General features: G+C 39.1%; 1 protein-coding gene across 1 annotated transcript in view; it reads left to right on the top strand.

Moving 5' to 3' along the window:
- Positions 1-635: 635 nt before the first annotated feature.
- The window catches only part of LOC306904548 (MAM domain-containing glycosylphosphatidylinositol anchor protein 2), a gene marked incomplete at both ends in the record, with an annotated part of 90,156 nt that continues 67,585 nt past the window's right edge, over positions 636-23,206 (top strand). Inside the window, one exon of the mRNA XM_079474536.1 lies at positions 636-708. Coding sequence (XP_079330662.1) covers positions 636-708 — 73 coding nt within the window. The remainder of the gene's footprint in view (positions 709-23,206) is intronic.

The raw sequence follows: 23,206 nt of genomic DNA on the forward strand, positions 1-23,206 counted from the left end.
CGTTCCGTTCGGCCTTGGAGCGAACGCACTTGACTCGGTTCGGTCCATTTGGCACCGACAAAAGCACCAAAGTCTTCGCTTCTTCCTCCCACACTCGGGAGAGATCACGGACGGACGGACAGGTGCATGCGCATTCCTCGTTCGGGATTCTGCTGGTGCTGATGCTGCGGGCGGACACGCATCATCAGCATCACTGAAAGCGCTACGGACTCCTCCAGCAGAAGCGGCTCCGAACCTCTAAAACACACATCGAACGAACAGCCAGCAGAAGCGGAGCATCTGATCCCAGATTAAGCGATGACATCTGCTAAAAGACCGTTTTCGTGGGAAACGCGATTAATATGCAGTGAAGCTCATGCGTGATTTGTCATCGGAAATGTGTCCGAATCCACCTCCGAATCCCAGCAGCCAGTGAATGGACACAGCTGTCCATCCGGATCTCTTCATTTTCCGCTCCGTCATTGCCGATCTTTGTAAGGATGCAGTTATGTTACTTAAACTGATGTCTCTTTTTGCTTTAAATTGTGTTATCTATAAGTCTAAAATGTGGTGATGCACATCTTTTTTCCCACATCTTCCCCACCCTGGAAAGAACTCGGACTCTTTAATCTGGATATGTTGAAAGGCACGTAAGGATGGATGGGATTATTAATATTCTGGGGGTCCTGACGCTCGTTGTCGAGGGCATATCGTGCCAGGGAGTGTATGGTAAGTGACTGTTATAACTCACATGTATTTATATGCCAGGCGACATTCCATGTGTGGATGCGAACAGGTGCAATTTCACAAACCATTTCAACTGCATGATGTGCCTCAATCTCCTCAAGACCCAAAATCGACAAGGGTTTCTGTTCAGTAACAGTAACATTATCATTGCAATTATTCATGTGATCACAGAATACACACCTGTTTTGCAAATCTAATATTTTATTATAATATAACTACATAAATAGAAACAGGGAATCATTTTTAATTCTAGAAATGCTGTCATGTTTTGCACTTACAGTTTGGGTTAAGGTTAGTCTGTAGTCATCTCATACAAGCCATTCTCAACGGCATGAGTTCAGTCCTACCTAGACTGCTTCAAGGTTTAAATATGTCAGGATGCTTATAAATATCGCTTCGATGACATTTTCATCCAGGCTAAACTAATTTCACATTGCTATCAGCATACAGATGAAGCCATCAGTTTGGCCAGACATGCATAATATTTTGCTTTAAAGAGACATGGTCAATTTTCTCGTGGCGTTTGCAAATGTTAATAGCACATCATCTGAAATCTGTGTTTGTAGATAGTGGCACTTGCTCACCTCACCCTCCCTTATTTTCTATACTATATTCAACTAGTGGCATTCAGTAATGCAGCGTGTGCTCTGCATACCGTGACTCATAATGTGCAAATGTCATTAGAGAAAACATCTGAGCTCTGTTTACGCCGAGCTGCTGTTGTTCATGGGCGATATATCCGACTGGTGGGTCACGCTTTCAGAGGGTGGGCGTAATATCAGCCTTGCGTTTTGGAGTCGGTTCACATAGAGAGGAGAGGAGACGAGGGAGGACGTTCATGTGTCTAATGAGATAATTGAACCTCAGTTGAGCTCGATCCATGTATCAATGAGTACAGTCCCGTCGAGATGATCTTTGAGATGTCTTATTGAAATGCTATTAATCTACAGTCTGGTTTCTCATAATTCATCATTATAGAGACACTGCAGTGGTGTAGTCGGGGCCAGACGCAGGCATACGCCGTAGGCTGTGCTTACTTTTTACACAGCGCCGTTTGCATATAAAGACTTCTAAAGATCTAGCATATACCCTCCCTATACTTGTTTTCCTGCGTAAAATGTCTCCAAGCTGCATTGTGGAAGCTATCCCTTCAACTGTATTGCATTTTGTCTTTGTTAAAAACGAACGATTCATTCATACAATTTGGTGTATATCTTACTTACAATATACACAATATTTTCCGTGGACATCATGCCGCTGAAGTTGTAAGATAACATTGATAAAATGCTCACTTTAGTCAAAGTTGGTTGAAAGTGAGCTCGCCGGCAGTGCGTATTCGAGTTTCTGCTCGAGAGAGACAGAAACAGAATTCACGGGTTCTCTCGCGCTGCTTTGTCTTATCACGAATCACGAATCACGAATCTTTGACATCTGTCACAACTTCATACTTGGGCTAATATTTAATAAGTCAGAATCATCTCTGTATCCTCATTCTCTTTACAGTTGTTTTAAACATCCTCATTGCGTTTATTCTACATTAAATTAAGGTACATTTTATATCAGGTACCTTTGCATTGTTGTTCTTTTGTTGCACAAATTGCTTCTATTGTCTTCCCCTTCTTTGAAAGTCGCTTTGGATTGAAGCGTCTGCTAAATGACTAAATGTAAATGTATTTTTATCAAGTTTTTACACAGAGATGGCAGAGATGGCAGTGTTGGCAGTTAGGCGACACATGTACCAAGTAAAATCCTGCATATGTTTTAAAGTAATGTCGCGTATGTCATGTGTTAAAAAGATAACCTTTGTAAAAATAGAGCATTGTGGTCAACAGCACTGGTGTTTTCCCAAGTACTTATTCTGTTCCAGTGCTATAACTTCATGATAAAAGCATACTTGAAGAATTAGGCATAACTATGAATAAATAGCATATTTAACTGTAATAATTGTCATGTTACTAGAAAAAATAACACACTGACTTGTGTCTTTTTTTATCATTTGGGGTCGGAGGTAATAGCATCGTACACCACATTTTTGGTAGGACTCCACCACTGGTACATTGCTCTATATGTACTCAGCAGGGATGTATCTGATAAGTTTACTTGACAGAAATCCTTTATGTCATCGAGCAGACTTCACGCGGAGTAAGATGATCATGTGTAAATAAACATAATATAAATGACTATAATTGTTTTTATATACACACATGCATTTACACACTAATTTGATACATAACGACTAACAATATTTCTCCTAAATTTCAAATTAATATATTTTATTATGTACATATTATTTCGGTTTGTATTCTTTTTTTAAATGAAACTGGAGAAACAGATGAAAATAACAGAAAGGATGCTCTGTATTTTTCCAGACCTCAAATACTGCAAAGAAAACTTTTGGAAAAAATGTATGTGATAACCTGGATGCTATCTCGGTTTTCATATGTTTCATATGATCCTTTTTTCTGCTGCTGTTTAAGTAATTGACAGCATTTGTATAGCATTGCATTAATAACATAAAATGTTATGGGTTTGATTCCCGGGGAACACACACGCTGATAAAAAAGTTCAGCTAGTGCATCCGCCAAATGCAGATGTTGTAAAATATGAATGAATCTTTTACAACAAGGCAACATTTAACAGCTACAGGAAAATCACATTATGATGTTCCCCGAACTAAAGTAATGAAATGTAATGAAGTAAATTGATCATCCACTGAACTAAAGTCATTCAAAGATCTTACCTGAAGGTACTCCAGCACCGAGAGATTACATCTGATACAAAAGTTTTACAATTTCACCTTCCAAACAACTAGAATTAAATCTTTGCTGCTGCCCTCAATATTTTATCATTCTGACTCAATCCAGTAGCAGAGATGTGTTCGTGTAGGGTGGTTTTACATGTAGGGTTCGCTGTAAGTGCTCTGCAGTGGGTCGGGTGCAGTGATGTTGACTTTCAAGTGAATTACACCAAACGTTTGAAAAGGTAATGCAAAGTGTTCAATCACCAGTCATTTCAATTATGAATCCCAGTCTGATTCAGTACCGCATTTCTTCTGTCGTAACCTTTCTTGCATTTACATTTCTTCATTTAGCACTAATGACTTACCTATCGTCGCTGTCCTTCTGGAAACTGAACCTCTTATGTCCAAATTCGCTGTTTTTCGAGAAATGGAAAAAACACAGTACTTTTTAAATGCTTAGATACTGCTGTTTGGTCAAAGTTGACAAGAACTTTTTAATAGGCCTACGTCATATTGGATTGATATTTGCTAAACCTAGGAACACTTAAATTGTGATGTGTGTTCATGTGAATATGTTTGGAATGAAACTGGTTTGTTCTTGTTTAGTTCTCTCTTCTTCACATATTGGTAAAGACGGGGAGCTTTTGTAGCGCTAATGAAAGAAAGTGATGAGCAACACGTGTACGTGAGGTGTGTGTAATTGGTGTTTTATCAGTGTATTTATGCATTCTTGTGCCTCCACAGAGAATGATGGGAAATAGTTCAGTCACATGATGCCATCTCTGCTCAAAAATCAAATCAAAGATCTCAAATTGCTTTAGTTCTTCTCCATCAACAAATCACTCAGTGTGTTCAAATTAAAAGGTACAGCGGTGACAATTAAAACTTAATTATGACCGATGACAATTACCTGCTGCAATGATTCTTTATTTGTCGCTCCCTCGGCTTTGAGAGTTTCTCAATGGATGGGTGACGGTCACATGGAAGCGTCATTCTAACATTCAGCCATCATCAAAGAATAGCGAATAAATCAATAACAGTCCTAGTGTGTAAAGGATTAGTGTCGGGTTGTTTGTGTTTCATCTCATTGAGACGTGACGCCCTCCTTGCATAACATTGTTGCATGCAGGGTGGGACGAGAGCCGCGAGGGAATGGCGCAAGGCCGGTGATGCGAGTGGACCGGTTTCGCCTCTCTCACAGAGGAGCTCCGGAGGCATAAGACCCTCCCGGGTTTCGGCACCAATGTCGCGAAGGTCGGAAGGCAGGAGGCGGGAACCGGCGAACAAAATAAACAAACAACAAAACGAAAGTCAAATGCCAACAGCTTCCTCACGGTCACAAAACACACTAAAATACAACATAAAGTCCAGGCCTGGTCCTCTCTCGCACTTCCCTGTTGTCGCTCCTCTCTTATGCCTCCGGAGCTCCTCCGTGAGAGATGCGAGACCAGTGCTCGTTAGTCCTCGCGCCGTTCCCTCGCGGCTCTCGTCCCACCCTGCTGGCCACACACCGCTTCAGCTCTTAAAAAGTGCCGAGATAAAAACAAGATGCTGGTTCTTCATTTGATCTCTGGCTGCTGGTGAAGCAGTCAATCAATTCACTTGGATCAGGCCTCGCACATTTCCAACTGTTTCATTCAAACATTGAAAGGTTTTAAAGTTACAACGATTAGCATAAACCCCACAGTATGAAAAATATGAGCATTATGAAAATTTGCCTCTTGAATTTGTATGGTTTAATGCTCTCGGCAGCCATTAAATCATCATATTGTTATATTGGTATATTTGTAGCAATAGCCAACAATATACTGTATGGGTCAAAATTAGGGATCTTTAGTTCATGCCAAAAATCATTTGGATATTAAGTAAAGATCATGTTCCTAGTTTACCAGAGCATAACGCCAGCAATGCTAAGGTCATGGGTTCGATCCCGGGGGATTGCACATAGTCAGAAACAAATGTATAGTAAAATGCAACTTAGTCGCTTTGGATAAAAGCGTCTGCCAAATGCATAAATGTAATGTAAATGAGTCACAATTTAACATTAAGTAATTACATATTAACATTACAGAGTTACATATTGTTTGGTATGTTAGCTTAGTTTACTGTAACTACTGTATCTTAATCAAAATGTTGTATTGTTATGAGTTTGTTGGTCACATATACAGTAGAGAGCATCTAGCATGATATTAACAATCAACCATCCGTGCTCTTTCTTTACATTCTGTATCTATATTATCCAAGTACATAGTGTGTCATTGCTCAGCCTCGAGCATGCCCCTGTGAGTGACTGAACGTTTGCTATCAGACTCATTGGCAGTCTCATGATAATCTTTCTGTGTGTATCTTTAGCCACACACATCCATTTCAAGTGCCGCTCCCGTGTGAAGTGATGTCTGTTGTCATGGTGACAGCATCCGCTGAACACTTCTCGCATCCCGACTGCTCTCTTGTACCAGAGAGTCAATCTCTGAAACAAATGTGAAGTGATTGCGACCTGCAAACGCACGCCACCGCCGCATGCGACATAAAGTGTCTCGCAAATTTGAAAAAAATCACTTTCGTCATTTTATCTTGCAGAACCAGTTCATTGTGGCTATTTTTCTGTATTGTGTGTGAGGTTTGACGGGTTGGGGAGAGGGTGACTGTAAACATGTTGACGAGGAAGCCATCAGTAGTCGTTACTGGTCAAACGTTCCATCAGTGCTTGGGTTGAATTATGCGTTTGTGCATGCATGCGCGCGATGTGTGTGCGCAGGCATGTGATGTGCTTGTCATCACTTGAGACTTCTGCTATTTAGTGACTCAGTATTGTATCAGCATTAAATGGTTAAACATCATGAAACCTCAAACCATATGTGAGCTGTTTTATTGTTTTATGTTATGGTGTGAGTGATGTTCAGACAGAGTCGAAACAGTGAATACAGAGCAAATGGTAGACTAGATTTCCCTTCCGGAGCTTGAGTTTGTATGTGAATAAAGTGGTGGCAGTGGTAAAGTTGTGCCTGTCAGCAAGAAGATCATAGCGGCAGCAGTTGCATTCAGCCAAAAACATCTCCATTCACGGGCGGCCGATGTCTGACGAAACCAGCTGTCTCTCTCTCTCTCTCTCTCCTCGCAGCGTGCCTGTAAAGAGCTGCACGTCAGCAGTTGTCAGAAGCTGCGCTGTACTCCACCATCACACACACCGGACCTGACAAATCACTGGGAAACGCAGCTGAGATGCACTTTAGTTGCTATTCCAGCTGCATTTCGCTTCTCACACACGTAAACGTTTGCAGTCAGTTTGTTCTTGTTGCACATCAATACCTGATGGACAGACTTGAACTCACATTTCAAAATCTTCGGCCAGGATCTTGTGTTGGTGTAGTTTTTTTGGTGCATTGGTACATATTTAGTCTTGTGTTACAGGTGTTTATTATTATTATTATTATTGAATAAAAATATATTACAACACAGAATAGCTCTAGTCTAAAAAGATAAACATTAACAATGCATTTCTTTGCAGTGTTACGGTGTGGTCAACTGATAAAGTTGAATTTAATAATTAAATTGTTGTTTGCTGGTGTGTGTTTGGAATCATTACTTCAGCACAATGGACATTCTGTATTTTTCTCTCTATTTATACTTGTCTCTCTCTTTCTCATGCAAATTCCTTTGGTTTGTTAAGCAGGTCCGTCAAGTTAATTGGTTTTGTGGCACTGAGCAGAATCTCTTCCAGGCTGCAGTGGGCAACTTTTAATGTCTCTTTTAAACTGTCGTGTATTGAATACAGTGAGCGCTGGTGTGTTTACACATGTCACATCTGAAATAGACTTATCATTCTGCCTCAAAGAACTCACAAATTTAATTTGCATATACTGTACGTTTGGTGGGTTTATGTTCAAGAAAAGCAATACTCTATAAAATGTTATACTAATAGGAAAAAAATCACACAACTGTCACACAAATGCATGCACTGCTCCATTGAACTGTTACTGCACATACCGCATGCACTTCTCTGTTTTCATCATATAATGCTCTGTTGTAACTGCATGTACCGCATGCACTGCTCGGTTTTAACTTCTTGCGATGCTCTGTTAATGTCATGCACTGCTCTGTAGTAACTGCTTTTACCACATGCACTGCTCTATTATAACTCCACTTACCAGACATACTGCCTTGTTTTAACTTCATGCACTGCTCTGATTTAACTGCATGTACCGCATGAATTGCTCCATTGTAGCTGCCCGCACCGCATGCGATGCTCTGTTTTAACATCATGCAGTGATCCATTGCTCCATTGTTAATGCACGCACTGCATGCACTGCTCTGTTTTAACGGCTTGTACTGCATGTGCTGTTCTATTGTAACTGCACGAACCGCATGCGCTGTTTGGTTTTCAACTTCATGCATTGTTATATTGTAACCGCATGGACTGCATGCACTGCTTTACAGTAACCGCATGTACTAAGTACACTGCTCTGTTTTAACTTTATGCAATTTTCTGTATCAATGTCATGCACTGCTCTTTTGTAACTGCTTTTACAGCATGCACTGCTCTATTATAACTCCATGTACCACACATACTACCTTGTTCTAACTTCATGCACTGCTCTGTTTTAACTGCATGTACCGCATGAATTGCTCCATTGTAGCTGCCCGCACCGCATGCGATGCTCTGTTTTAACATCATGCAGTGATCTATTGTAAATTCACTGCTGCTTTATTCGATGGATTTCTGTTTTAACTGCAGCATGCACTCCTTTTTTTAACATTATGCACACGCTACTGTTTGGACTGCTGTACTTGTAACTGGATGCACTGCAGTCTGTTGTTGATATAGTTAGTTGTACTTCTGACTCTAAACCTAATAAGCAGGCACTTAAGCAGCTAGCTTTGCGTGAGCAAATGCGACCGCACTGCATTGTGGTTTGTAATCCTCTAAATTCACTGAAGCGTTTATTCTTTAAAATGACTGATATTAATTATGAATGGACAACGATGAGAAAATGTTTCATTCTGTTCAGATGTTGCATTGAATGTGAGTGTGTGTTATTTTGAGGAGGGTTGCTGTGATCAGAACATGAAGTGATTACTCTTTCCCTGAAATAGCTCGATGAGCCTCAGGAGAGACTCCCTAACACCTCCCCCCCACCCCCACACGTGTTTGCTCGTCTCACTGGCTGTGACGACTCACGTCCCTTTTTCTGTAAAGTAACGAAAGATAGAAGCAGCCACAGGGTTGTGTGTATGCGTGTTGCAGTTGGTGCATGGCCTTCTAACACACAAACAACTGTAGAGGTTGTGTGTGTTCATCTGAAGTCGTGATGCCTGTGAGTGTGTACAGCTCTGTTTAAATTACATTGTCATTTTTTCTTCTTTGTGATTTACCACATTGTAGAGTATAACAGTACTACAGTTCCCATTATACACTGGGGAATCATGTAAACGACACTGGTGTTTGTGTCCAGCATTTTCATTGGTTTTTCAGTTTCTTCATAAAAACTGTCCTCATGCTGTAGAAGTTGCAAATAATTTTGTGAGAATCAACATATATGGATTGGCTTATCCATATAAGTCAGTATTTTGCTCCTATTCTCAAGATGTTTATTGACATAATTTATTATTAAAAACATCCTGCGTGTCCCTTCAATTATGCAACAACCCCACTAGCGGAAATGCGGAAGTGGTTATACAGCATCTGGGACGCAGCATCTGTTGTGCTGTTATTATGGATCACGACTACTCTTTGGTGAGTAAAGGAAACCCAAAAAGCGTAAACGTAGTTTCCTTTTTAAACGACAACTGTATGACTGTTTTAAACACGTAAAACTGTGAAGCATCACTACCAAATCAATTGACTAAGTCCAATATAATTTGCGAGCTAACGTAGCATTACATTCGACGTTTCTTGCAAGCTAATTCATTACGATGACATAAAATGTATTAGTTCATTACCTCGTCCGTGAACATAATAGGCGATCTCCATACGCCTCTGGATGGTGAAAACGACATGTCCCATAATTCCACTCTCCTACATGACGTCATTTAGCTCCGCCTTTTGTTGTTGTTTCGAAAGTGCAACATTTAGAGGTCCAAATTTACATATTGTACCTTTAACGTATTTTTTTATTCTATTATTCGTGAAGTCAGGGGCGCAATTCCAGGGGGGTCAGAGGGGACATCCACCCACCAGTATCTGATTTGAATAGTGAAAGAGCAAGATTAACATTGACCTAAAATGAGACTCCAGGGTGTGTGGGGTTAAGCATGTTGTTCTGACAAAATAGACCCCTTAGGTTTGCTGTTTTACATCTTTCCATCAGATCGTAAGTTTTGTTTTCAATACTATTTAAGAAATGTTTGAAAATTGGCTAACAAGTGTTTAATCATAAAGTTTAGGGCATTAAATGAAAAGTCAACCAATCGGCAGACCCAAGCCGCGAGTGAATCTATGAAATCCTATGATTCATATGAAATTCACGAAACAAATTTAAGGAAAAGTAATGTTTTTTATTAATGTTACTTTTATTGTCATAAAACACTGCATATTAAAATGTTAAGCTAACTGAAATTAAAATGGACTATTACACAACACTTACTTTTGGTCGCGTCCCTGCATGAGGTGCCGCTGTTGACACTCACTTTTACCTGTTCTCCATCTGAACCCTTCACTCCAGCTGTCAGGCTGCTTTGTGTTTGTGTTACTCTTGCATTAGCCCTGCGTGCAGTCGAAGTGAATGAAGGTGTTAAAGAAAACTGTAATGCTAGCAAGGCCAGGTTCTTTTCTCCTGCCACAAATATTTGCTTGAACGAGTGAAGCGCTCTGGTTGACATAGTCAAACGGCCGGCACAGCTGATAGAAGCCTGTGTTTTATTGCCGTAAGCTGTGAATCACAGCTACATGAAAGCCACTTATCACTGTGTGTTATGAAGGCGAATAATCTCTCGAGGTGGAACATGCGTTGGTTGTAACGATTGTCTGAAGTTCTGGCAGATCTACGGCTGGACCTTCCAGAATGGCAGAGACGGCCGTAAAGCTGTTTTATAGTTGGAGCTTTTATAGTATTTTCTGCTCTCTAAAGACCCGTTTCTGTTCTGAGAGCCAAGAGCTGTAAAGTTCCTCCGTGCGGTGAAACACATTTATTTGCGATCGTCAGACGTGCTGCAGGTCATTCCAGTCACGCTTCTAAAACGCTTCTGTTTCAAGCACAGAGACATGCAGTATATTGTTTATAATCTAATACAAAAATATTTGAATGTTCTTAAAAAACATAAAAACATTATATTCTCATAGGAATTCGTGACTCATTCACATGAATTTGTATGCTCCACCCCCAAACTTTAGTGTTGATGGTGCATAAACAGATCTAAATGAAATGATCTCCTGTCTCTCTTTTACATCTCCACTATGGCTATGAGGTGAAATTACCAGGCAAATAAACAATATCCATGTTTGTCGGAGCCGATAGCCTTGCGGTAACGTGCTGCGACATATAGCGCTGTTGCGCTCCGGGCAACCCGAGTTCGAGTCCCAGCTCGAGGTCCTTTCCCGACCCCAGCCCCTCTCTCTCGCCCACTTCACTTCCTGTCCTCTGTAAACAACAGCTGTCTAAATAAAGAAAAAACGCCCCAAATATTAAATCTTAAAAAAATAAAAATAAATACAATATCAATGTTTGAAGCATATTCTTCGTTACGCGTTTGCTGTGTCCGAGTCTGTATTTAGTGTTTAAGAAAGATTAAAAGGCTCAGCTGTGGCCTAATGGTTAGAGCGTTGGGCTTGTGGTCAGAAGGTTGCCGGTTCTAATCTCAGTGCCAGCAGGTCATGACTGAAGGGCCCTTGAGCAAGGTACCTTACCCCTGATTGCTCTGCAGTAATGTGCCACTGTATAAAACTACTTGTAAGTCGCTTTGGATAAAAGCGTTTGCCAAATGAATAAATGTAAATGTAAATGTAAAAGACGTCACTGTGATGGTGTTCCGTTGTCTTCATTGGACTGAGGCCATTATTAATATGCAGCGACACTTGCATATACAACCGCAGTGATCCGAGATGTCTCGTCATGGACCATAAAATTCCCCAAGGTGCCTTTTGCCCATCTCATATTGAGAACCTCCTGTACCTGCATTATAAATCATTGGGTTTCCATTATGGAAAAGTCTTTATTGCATTGCTGAAAGCAGAATCTACATTGAATTGAGGAAAGTTTCTGGCGCGGTCTCTCTGTGTGTGCGTGTTTGTCCCATTTAAAGGTTACAAGAGAAATTGGCCTGATTTCTGTGAATGGAGATGTGAGATGTGAGTCCTCGGTGGACAGAGTACTATTAGATTTACAGGTTCATGTACAGTTATTGGTTTGTTTTCTGGTAGACAAACTCCTATCATGACTATTACAAGAGTGAGTGGCCATTTTCATGAAACTCTTGAGTCTTTATGCTGTCTCAGTGATATTTAATTTAATTTAATTTAATTTAATTTAATTTAATTTAATTTAATTTAATTTAATTTAATTTAATTTAATTTAATTTAATTTAATTTAATTTAATTTAATTTAATTTAATTTAATTTAATTTAATTTAATTTAATTTAATTTAATTTAATTTAATTTAATAAATACATTTAATTTCTAGTCGAGTCGATTAGTTGTCTGTTTTAAGGTTTTGACAATATAATTATTAATGAAAATAGATTTATTTAATGAAAAAAATATATACTTTAGAAATGTAAAAAATGTGTGAACAACTCAATTTATTTACCATGGATTGAGCTTAACAGAGAAGACTGTCTTGAGCACTAAATTTAGGGCCTTATGTAGATGCAGAAAGTTTGGAAACCAAACAAATCAACACTAAACATACAAAGCAAATACAACTTAAATGATGGAGAAATGTCATTTGAATGAAACAGTAAGTGCAGATCCAGGACTAAATGCAGCAGATACTGCAGATCACTCTTGTTTTCTAAGGTTTCACAATAATTGCGGTGATCTGAAATAATTGCTATCAAGTCAAATAATTGCGACGAGCCGATTATTTAATAATTGTGACCATGTGTGTGTGCGCGCGCATGCACGCTTGTGTTACATAAGTTTATTGTTTAAACTTTAAGGGTCACTCATTCATAATTTAAGACTGATAGTAAACTCATCTATCAAATGTATCCTTGGAATTTGTTTGTGACAAATAAAATCAATTAATTAAGACTTTTAAATTTGATCTGCTATTCTGTTAATCTACCATGATAAGTTTTCTGCATTCTTCGGCCCAAGTGATTAATTTCAAAAACAATTTTTTAATAAAGGAAGCAAACATGTTTGCCCTCTTTAGATTTTGCCTCTGAAACTAATTTCAGACATTTAGGCAAAACCCTTTAAAATTAAATTGACATGATTATATATTATAGCATTATTATAGGTTTATTTATTTACATTTACTGTTTTTGCAGTGCTTCATGCATGCAGTGTAGTCTTTTTTCAAATGTGAAATATTTTCTCATATTAATATCCGGCGAGAACTTTAATCCACTGGCAGACGTTTCCCTGAAAAGTACAAATATTATAACCTCCTGTTTAAAATATATATATATATATATATATATTGCCTCAGGGCTGTTAGTGATGCTAGTGGTGCAGAATCTACACTCTTTAACTTTTCTCATCAAGTTTTTAACTTTAAATCTTTCACTATACAGTAAATTTTCTTCTCACGTAATGCTGTGATTGATCACGAAGCTGCTTGATTTGGTTTCTGACTTCAGTGTTCTTCATTGAGGAAAGTATTCAGAGATAATGTTTGGTTGTGATGTGGATCACAGGCTGATGTTAGCCTCACTGACACACACATGCAGATCTCATTAAAACCACGAATGAGTGACAACGGAGGTTAAGCGCGTCCCTACACGGCCGTGGCTGTTTATTCATCGAAATGCGTCGTCATCCCGGATTGATTTTCACATTTTCAAGGCTATTTTGTTTGTGTTCTCAGGGCCGAGACGTTTAATGCAGTGCGGATGAGATCCCGTGCGAGGTTGAACGTGTGTGTTTGAGGTCAAACTGCCTCTGTTTACCTCATTTACCGGTGTAATGAGTGCAGCTGGAGCTCTCAGATCCGACATTGGACTAAATTCTTTATGAAGCACATCATTAGGAAAATGAACCATGGTTTTATTAAAGTAAAAGTGTGGTAACCAAGTTTTGAATATTTTAACACAAATACCACGGTTGAACTTGGATAATTTCCGTAAGGGTGGATGTCGCTGGAGTAGAAACGTTTAAACTCCTCACGATTCCCATCGGCCCTGCTCCATCTTTCAGGATGACACAGTTCCAGTTAGGATGCAGATGGTTGAGGTGTAAACCGATGTCGCTCTACACCCTCAGCAGGTCAGCATCACAGACGTCGTGTATCACGTAAAGTCACCTGAGCTGCTGACTGTGGTTAAACACAGTTGCTTTAACTGGGACTTAAACCTCAAATCTCCATAATGGATGGATTCGTAGGCGGCCGGCGCTCGTGAAATCCCAGATGGGTTTAATTTTATACTTCCGACATCCCAGGACCAAATAACCTTGACAGTAAACCCCCTGTGATGTCATTAGACGATTTTTCTTCGGCCGTTTGCGAGCGAGTTCATTTCTCTGTGGTGCGATGGGTTTTGTATGATTAAATTACGGCTGTCATCTTTGATCGCTGGTGTCGTTCAGAGAGCTTCGGAGGACCAGCGGCTTTACTGTAGCTCCTCCCCGCCGTCCTTGTGTGAGAAAGAGCTCATTGATAAACATGGCATCGCTCTTGTGGCATCTGTAAACAAAGAGCCTCTCTGAATCCCTCCCGATCTGTCCATCTATTCCACGTATGTGCTTTGGTTTTGCTGCCTTTTGGTTGCTGAATGCAGTGCGGACGTGCCTTTTATGTCAAACTATTGTTGCTTCAAAGAGATAGTTCACAAAAAATGTATTCATCCTTATGGTGTTTAAAACCTGTATATTTGTCTTTCTTCAGTTAAACACAAGAGAAGATATTTTGAGAAACGTCTCAGTGGTTTTGTGTCCACACAATGGAAGTCAATGGATTTGTTTAGTTAGCAACATTCTTCAAAATATCTTCTTTTGTGTTCTTCAGAGGAAAGAAAGTCAGACAGGTCTAGTATGACATGAGTGAGTGAAATAGATTTTTTAAGTGATCTTTCCCTGTAAAGAGAGCAAAATAATACATTATATTATCAGTATATTGGTGTTTCTGCAAAACATTTGACTGCTCAAAATAAAAGAATCAACCCCTATGAATTTTATTACCTTTGTTTTATATATAAATTCTGAAATACATTTTTTAAGGTCAAATGAATTACATGGATTCATTAAGATTTGAATCTGGAACATGTTTATTTTTATATTTGTAACTGAATTGACAAGAAGGCTTGAAAATGTGTTGTGGTAAAGACATGCTAATATTGCAGCTAATAAGGTCTACTACATTAGTTTTGATCTTAATATTCATGAATTAAACAGTAATATACATTCATTTTTAAATGTACTTCAAAGTACAGAATTACTAAACTGTATGGTAAGGACACACAATAAATACTGACAGAGAAAAGATGAAATGTACCTTATATTTTGGGGATCTTGTGAGTGAGGTGAGGTGGCCTAATCTAACATTTACTTCATAAACTTAAAAAATTGATCAGTAAAATATACCAAATTGTTTTTTGATGCTGTAAATAAATATGTGTATTAAACAATTCCATTTGAAATTATGTCAAATTGTAATTCGAATTAGCTTATTTTACATATCTTAATGTTGGCACCAGAGTTGGTGTTTGGACCTATTAATGAATATATTTATAAAGCGTAAAATGGCATTTGACATATAGCATAAAAATTTCACTATTGGGACTTAAAAGTGCGTTATAAATATTATATCTTAGTTTTGTTATTTGAGCTGAAATGACACTTTCACGATGTAAATTGTCAAAAGCGCTATTGAAATAAAGCTGACTTGACTTGTCATGTGTGCTAACTTTGAACACTTACCCTTTTTGGGTGTTTCTCTCCTAAATGAATTTGTTTTGAATGACGAGATATTGATTCAGTGAGTCATTTATCAAGATTTTGTTCGTTTTAAACGAATAGCTTGAATGATAGAATGAAGTTGAACTGATTCAACTGCCTCTACCTACTTGTTGTTTTATTTTCACCTTTAAATTAAGCTAAACATTTCCCTTTGATATATAAATCAATTTTAAATTAGTTCCCACGTCAAAACATTTTCTATTGTACTTTAATATTTACTAGAGTAAACTTCACAAAAATTCCTAGACACTAGTGTTTTAGTCTTACCATAGTAAATATTAAATGATACTACAGTATTTGCTACAATTCTTCCAATTACCATTGTAAATACTAAAAAATATTGTATTGTACAATATAATATAATGAAAACTTAATGTTTCATATCGATCTGTGTATTAAGAAAATGTGGTTTATTTGTTAGATTTCAATAATGATGCTCTAATATGCAAGTGTCAAAGCTGAGAAAGGGTGCTACAAAGTTCTTCACATTGTCATAATATAAGAAAAAAATGTTGGTTCCAACAACCATATACTCTCAGGTTCTTATAAAAACAAATTCTTACGTACTTTTCTATAATCTAAAGAAACCTTTTTTTACTACAAAGTACCTATTGTGAATGAGAAAGATTCTTTGAACCATTTAGTCAAAAATTGTTCTTGTATGTTATCATGAAGCACCTCTATTTTTAAGAGTGTATTATGGTTCCTTTAGTCTTTATTTTGTTATGACACTAAACAACAGCCGAACAACACACACATTAAACTACAGTCTCTTTGGAGGATTTTTTATTGTATGTATTTTAATGTGAGGTACACGTTTCCACATAATTCATGTTAATCAACTGAGCTCTCAATTGCTTTATATTTGACATACTACACTAGGTCTTTCATTCATCGGTTTATTTTTGCAGACGCTACGTAAGGTTTGTGCAGCGTAAGTTAAATAGCGAGACAGCAGTCAGGTGCCTGTGCTGAGCTGTTGGGCGGAAGATTTATGTGCCAATTTAGCATCACCTCATTTTTGCCTCCTGCATTGTTAAGACGCTCGGCTCACAGAAAGCATGTAAGGAGTCTGTAATTACAGCGCCCGCCAAGTGTTTGGACCTCATTTAACTTTCATCCCGTATGCAACATTCCCTACATTCGCCATCACAAAGTGTTACGGTAATTCCTGGCTCGCGTGAATAATTGTTGCTGAACATGTCAAGTCTATAGACGGCGCGACTGTCCCCACAGACAACAAGCACATTGTTAATCGTTCCTGGGAGTGTTGGGAATTGTTAGCAGGCGTTTCACTGGTGTCAGTGCCGATGAAACTCACAATTAAAGCCTCTATTAAGCGGATTGAAGTGTCCTGAAGGTACAGCGGTCTTATGAGCAGATCAGAAGAGGGGGGAAGCAGTTTGCAGAAGAAGTCAACAGAAGTGTAATTGATTAATCTTGTCTTATTGAGTTTAATGCAGTGTTGTTGCTTTGTTTACTACCGCCGTGTCACGTGTTGAAATCATGTTTGTTCTCATCTAATCTAGTGCTGGTTTCGCTTGTTTATTGTGGGATATTGCAAGGCTGAATTCAATTGCGTGATTCAGAGGGGTATATAAGTGTGATTAACCACCACGGTCGCAGCAGCCTCGATCGCGTGAAGACCGAAGAGCGTAAAGACCATCAACTCTACTTGTGCAACTCCACCGAGCAAGGACACCCACAAGGCACTTTAGTATTGCACTAAAGTATTCACCTTTTGCACTTCTATTTATTCGCTTCTTGTTATTCGTGTTGTATATTGCCTATTCTCGGATTTTGACTATGTGTTTTCCAATCCCTACTGTCACTACAACTCATTAATATCCTGCTAATAATCTGCACACTCTTTCAGCATTCCACAAATACCTCAATTACATTTCCTATTGCTTTATTGAACTGCATATCTTCTATAAAAAAAGCAGATTTCATCACAGCTATTGCTAAACATTCTGGTCTTTCTCTTTTAGCACTTACTGAAACCTGGATCAAGCCAGAGGACAGTGCCACACGGGATGCCCATTGTAATAACTACACTTTCTCCCACAACCCACGCATATCAGGGAGGGGTGGAGGAACCGGGGAAGGAAACTTATCCCTAGCGAATGGATATTCTAACAGCTAGCACCCTCATGTGACAACATCTACATTTATGCATTTGGCAGACACTTTTGTCCAAAGTGACTTACATTGCATTATACTATACATTTGTGTGCAATCCCCAGGGAACGAACCCATGACTTTGGTGTTGCTATTGCAATTCTCTAACCACTGAGCCACAGGAAAACATCTCCTTCAAGTCAAATTTCTTGGAGGAGTTGGATACAGTTCTTGACCATTTCCTGGGTGATGTCTTCTAACCACCCAACTACCTGCCCACTAGGACCCATTTCCACTCATCTCCTCCTGGGCATCTCTCCATTGCTTGTTCCCGCTCAGACCAACATTATCAACTCGACTCTCACCACTGGTACATTTCCCACAGTCTTCAAAGAGGCCTCTATTACCCCACTACTGAAGAATCCGACTCTTAATCCTGCACTGTTAGATAACTACAGACCGGTATCCCTCGTCCCCTTCATTGCCAAAACTCTTGAGCGTGTTGTATGTAACTAGCTCTCCTCCCTTCTCATGCAGAACAACCTCCTGCACAGCAATCAGTCTGGTTTCAAGAGCGGTCATTACACTGAGACTGCACTGCTCTCGGTCATTGAAGCCCTGAGATTGGCAAGAGCCACCTCTAACTCATCTGTATGTATCCTACTTGATCTATCTGCCGCCTTTGACACCATTTACCACCACATCCTCCTGCAGACCCTCAAGGCTATGGGTATTTCTGGAATGGTGCTACAATGGTCCAGGTCATACCTCTCAGGTAGGTAATTTAGAGTTTCCTGGAGTGGTGAGGTCTCTGAGTCCCAACATCTCAATACAGGGGTGCCTCAGGGCTCAGTACTTGGACAGTTGCTCTTTTCTGTATACATGACATCACTAGGCTCTGTCATACGGAAGCATGGCTTTTCTTAACACTGCTATGCAGATGATACAATGCGCTAATTGGTGGACTTCCTGCTTGCACAACAAAACCTCTACAGATGATCCAGAATGCTGCGACAAGATTGGTCTTCAATGAACCAATAATACGCATTTATAAAAACGTTTCAGTTTTACAAGTGCAAAGAACTGAGCATTTTATCTACTGAATAAAAAATACAGTTTTGCCATAATGATTATTTTATAAGTGCAAATATTCTTGCTGACATTTAAATCGCCATACGTTTTTTCATAATGATATATCCGCTGCAAACCCACCTCCCTCTAAAGTTTAAGAAACATAGTTTAAAGAGCGAATTGTGTACTCTCTCGGATCGCTCCGATACGCTCAGAGTCGTTTTTACACTTCTGTTCTATCTAAAAAAATAAATGACCCGTGAATCCATATCCGTTCTGTCATATGGAAGAGGATGAAAAGGCCTTTTGAAAGATTACCGGCTACTTTCTTTCATTCTTGTTCCCGAGCTGTGGAGGAACTTCTCCAGGGTCAAATAAGCTACAGCAGAAGGACGTTAGCGGTTTTATCACACTGACAGGTATCTATAGATGTTGTAGACTTTAAATTAAAGAGGAACGCTTTGCAATCAATCATACATGCGCAGGCCGGACCAGAGAGCGAGGCTGTGATGCATTGACCTGCTCCTCCTGCGCAACTAAACCCATCAGAGCTGAATTAAACCCGAGACAAGAAAAACGTTCAGTGGGATCAGGAGATAGTCGGTCATACTATCATTGACGCGCCGGATAGTTTTCAGTTGACCCCCTCTATAGGTGCAGTCCTGTATTATAACTACACAAAAATTAACTTTCACTTATATTCAGTAAGATCTTTCTCCTTATCTTCATGTCGATAATAAATATGTGTTAATTGTCATTATATCGAAGGCAGTGTTTTCATAAACATTTGTGACCCTGTCTGTATCCCACGTGGAGGCTGAAGTCTCATGATGTCGTTGCAAGATTAGAAGCGTGGAAGTTTGATTTTAATCATTCATTTCACTATGATATGACATGGTCTTGCTAAATCCATATTAAAGAAAGCAAGGTTGTATTTTCATAGAATGTTCTTAATATTAATTTTAAGAATTTAAGTATTATTTTGTGTAGAAAATCACAAAACAAAGTGTTTTTATCCCGATAGCCATGTAAATCATGTGTATATATATATATATATATATATATATATATATATATATATATATATATATATGTATAAATTCTTATATTCATTATTATTGATTATTGTAATGTTACGTGCTTTGAATTGTAATTGACAAGTTGAATGACACATGAGGAGGCGTAGCTTTGGAGAGAACTTTAAAAGCTGGCTTGTAATTGTTTTTTATTTTTATTTTTATTTATCTTTATTTAATTTTAGCACAGTCATTGCTCACTGGTGACATAACACATGTTACAGGATACATGTATCCTACGACAGCTTATAAGCACATGCAACACACTTCTGAACAATGATGACCACAAAACTCTTCTAAATATCCAAGATAAGTGAATATCAAACACTCACAAGACTACTGAAAAACACATAAAATAATCATATTTTGAAATTGACTCCCCTAATGCAGTCTGCTGCAAAGCGTGCTGGGAAATCATTCTCGACCAAAATTGTGTTTTAATGAATTTTATTGTCTTTTGTCGCATCGCGCCACGTCCGGTCCAGTAGAAACATCTGTAAAAAGTGGCACCACGTTTGACTTTATGTTTTCTTTAAGCAGTGAAGGTCAAGTCACCCCGTTTATATTGAAATACTATGTCTGTCACAAGCATGCAGTATATTACTCTACAAACAGAACATTCACAGTACAAACCACATCAATTTCTGCCGTTCTGTCCTTTTCGTTGTGTCGTGTTCGTCTCGGTCCCTCTCTCCTCCTGTTGTCGTGCGCTTCTGATTGTTTGAAATCGACATACTTCAAGTCGGGCCACTTATGAAGAAAGATCCATTTCAATCACATGTGTGTCTGCTGATTTGAAGTGTTTCATGAAAATACATTTTTCATATTCCACACGTACAAGTGTTTAACAGAGAGAAATTGTATTTGTAATCGTTTCGCCGGGAACACAGCTTTATTAAGCGATGGAAACAGAAATGTTTTACTTATATAAATAATTTCACCATATGAATTTTACATGTGATCCTATGAGATTCACATGGAAGAAACTTCAACACCACACGTGTTTTTGCGCGTGTGAAATTCATGTCTTTTAACACGTATTTTCTGTAGATGGTATATACATTTTTGATTCTCAGATGTAATTATTTACATATAAAACAAACAGGTTTTCCTCTGCTGTTTACAACTGTTCTGAATGAATCATACTCTTGGGCGATGGGTAGTTGTCAGGAAATAAAACAGCGCTAATGTGATGCGATACTTCTGTGGGGAAAATTTGTCCTGTTAAAAACAAATAAAGAAACGAGGAAACGTTTAGATAAAAAGAGCACCATTTCTCCTCACTTATAATGTCCCGAAGCGTTTACACAGCAGCCACCTTGAATACGAGAGGAATTAAAACAGTTATAAGAATAATAAGGCGTCGCTTTTACTGGTGTTTATTTTCGTGCTTGGATCACACAGCTTTTTGTTGCTTTTCTAACTGACACTGTACTATAATGCATTGATAAAATAACAATATACTATAATATACATTGTCTACTAGTAAGGTTCAAAAACGACTACTTGATCTCTATTTCACTATAGTATACAGTTATTTATGACTATAGCATACAGTTTACTTTAGTAAAACTAAAGTAAACCACATTCCTTTTTTCTTCTGGCTTGGCACGTCGGACGGCCGTTAAAAACAAAACTGTAAATGGTAGCGGTACCCAAACTCTTCAAGGAAATGTTTCCGAGATGTTTCATTTGCCGCCTGTGACCTCCACAGCTGTGTAATAGTCATTATAGCGCTCTAATGTGCTCGCCGGCATCTTCCACGATTGTCCCAGAGCAATTACGCCGAGTTTGTGAGCATGTAATTATTTCTCAATAGATGTAATTATATCATCCCACCTTTGCCGCGCTCACTGAGTGTTTCTCTCGGATTTCTTCTTCGTATCGGTCGCTGTTGTTTACTAAATAGAATAGTCACGTGAGTTTTTACCGCGTGTAAATTCCAGCGTTAATCTTTCTCCAAAGTGGAGTGTCAGCACGCTACAGTAGCTTTTAATCGCTGCTTCCTGTGGACTGTTTCTTTTCATCAACATCACAATTTGTCGTAATTGAACTCTTGTCAGTGGCAGACCCCCCCCGCCCATGAGTAATCGTGACTTTTAGTAGTTTAATTGATGAAAGGATGGAGAGGGAGAGGGTTATTTATTTGCTGTGCTCCGGCTGCCAGCGAGGGTTACTGCAACACACCAACACTGACTCAAATAGTGTCCCGGTACTTTTTACGTTTCTGTTTTTAACGGTAGTTCAACGCACAGCACGAAATATTGTTTTAAACATACAAAACTAACAGAAAAGCCACACGGATTTTCCAAAATGTATGAAATGTCGGCACACCAAAGCTCCGAAGGAAAATGTAATAGACTTTCACAAAATGTGTAACATTTCGAGCACACGGGCTAATGAAGATCACTTTGCTTCCCATCTCGACATTTTCTGTGTTTTGCACCTGATTATTCTTCATTGACATCATCATCCTCCCGGTTTCTCTTTTGTACGTCTCGCTTTTCAATCCGACCTCGTCTGTCTCTCATCAGACGCCCACGGAGGCAAGGAGCGTTCCTCGCTCTTCAAATGAGCACCTAGTTATCGGTTTGCCTGCGACGCTCGCGTCGTTCCTGTTTGTTTCTGTGGTTTTGCTGATGTTTGACTAATGGCTTCTATCGCTCAGCACCGAAGTGATTTCTCACAGGTGACACACTCGCAGAGCCTGTAGTTTGATTTACAGCCATTTAAGATTCATTTCATTGGCACGGGCACGTTTGACACGGCACAGTTCTTCTTCCCGAACGCATTTATCAACAGACAGACTGCAGAGACTAAACAGATTATTCCAAGACGGATTCTACTGTGGCGCAGTGATAATATAGAGCTTAAAAATGAATGCGGATGGCACAGCTCAGAATCTGATGAGACATGAGAGATTTCTTTATTGCAGATGAAGCGGTGTGTGTGGATTCAGCAAAACAACGGGGGTTGTTTACCTGAACAACACCGATGGCACGTATGACGTGACAGATAAGAGGCGCGTTGGCAAAGTGGAGGTGATAACTTTAAGAGCTTTGATGGTTGTTTTGTAGAAAGCCAACCAGAGCTGAATGAAGACTGGAACGGAGGCGTCGCTCTCTGCGCTGAGAGACGGTTATAATGTTGAGGTCCAGACATCTCTCACATGACAAACGGCGTTCTTAGCCCTGAAGAACTAATGGGTTTGCTCACTGCTCACCACACATCCTCCAAACAGGCCACAGTGGGCACCCTCCTGCCAAAAGACAAAGATGCTTCATTTTCACCTGCTGTGAAAGTGTCGATTGATGGCAACGCTTCAATCACACTTTAAACCCTTGTGTATTTGTTTGGACCTGCCAGTGATGTCTTTCGTTTAAGGCATCGTTGTTGGTTCTTATCACCATGTTTGA

This window comes from Barbatula barbatula, assembly GCF_947034865.1.
Source record: "Barbatula barbatula genome assembly, chromosome: 15".
Taxonomy (NCBI): domain Eukaryota; kingdom Metazoa; phylum Chordata; class Actinopteri; order Cypriniformes; family Nemacheilidae; genus Barbatula; species Barbatula barbatula.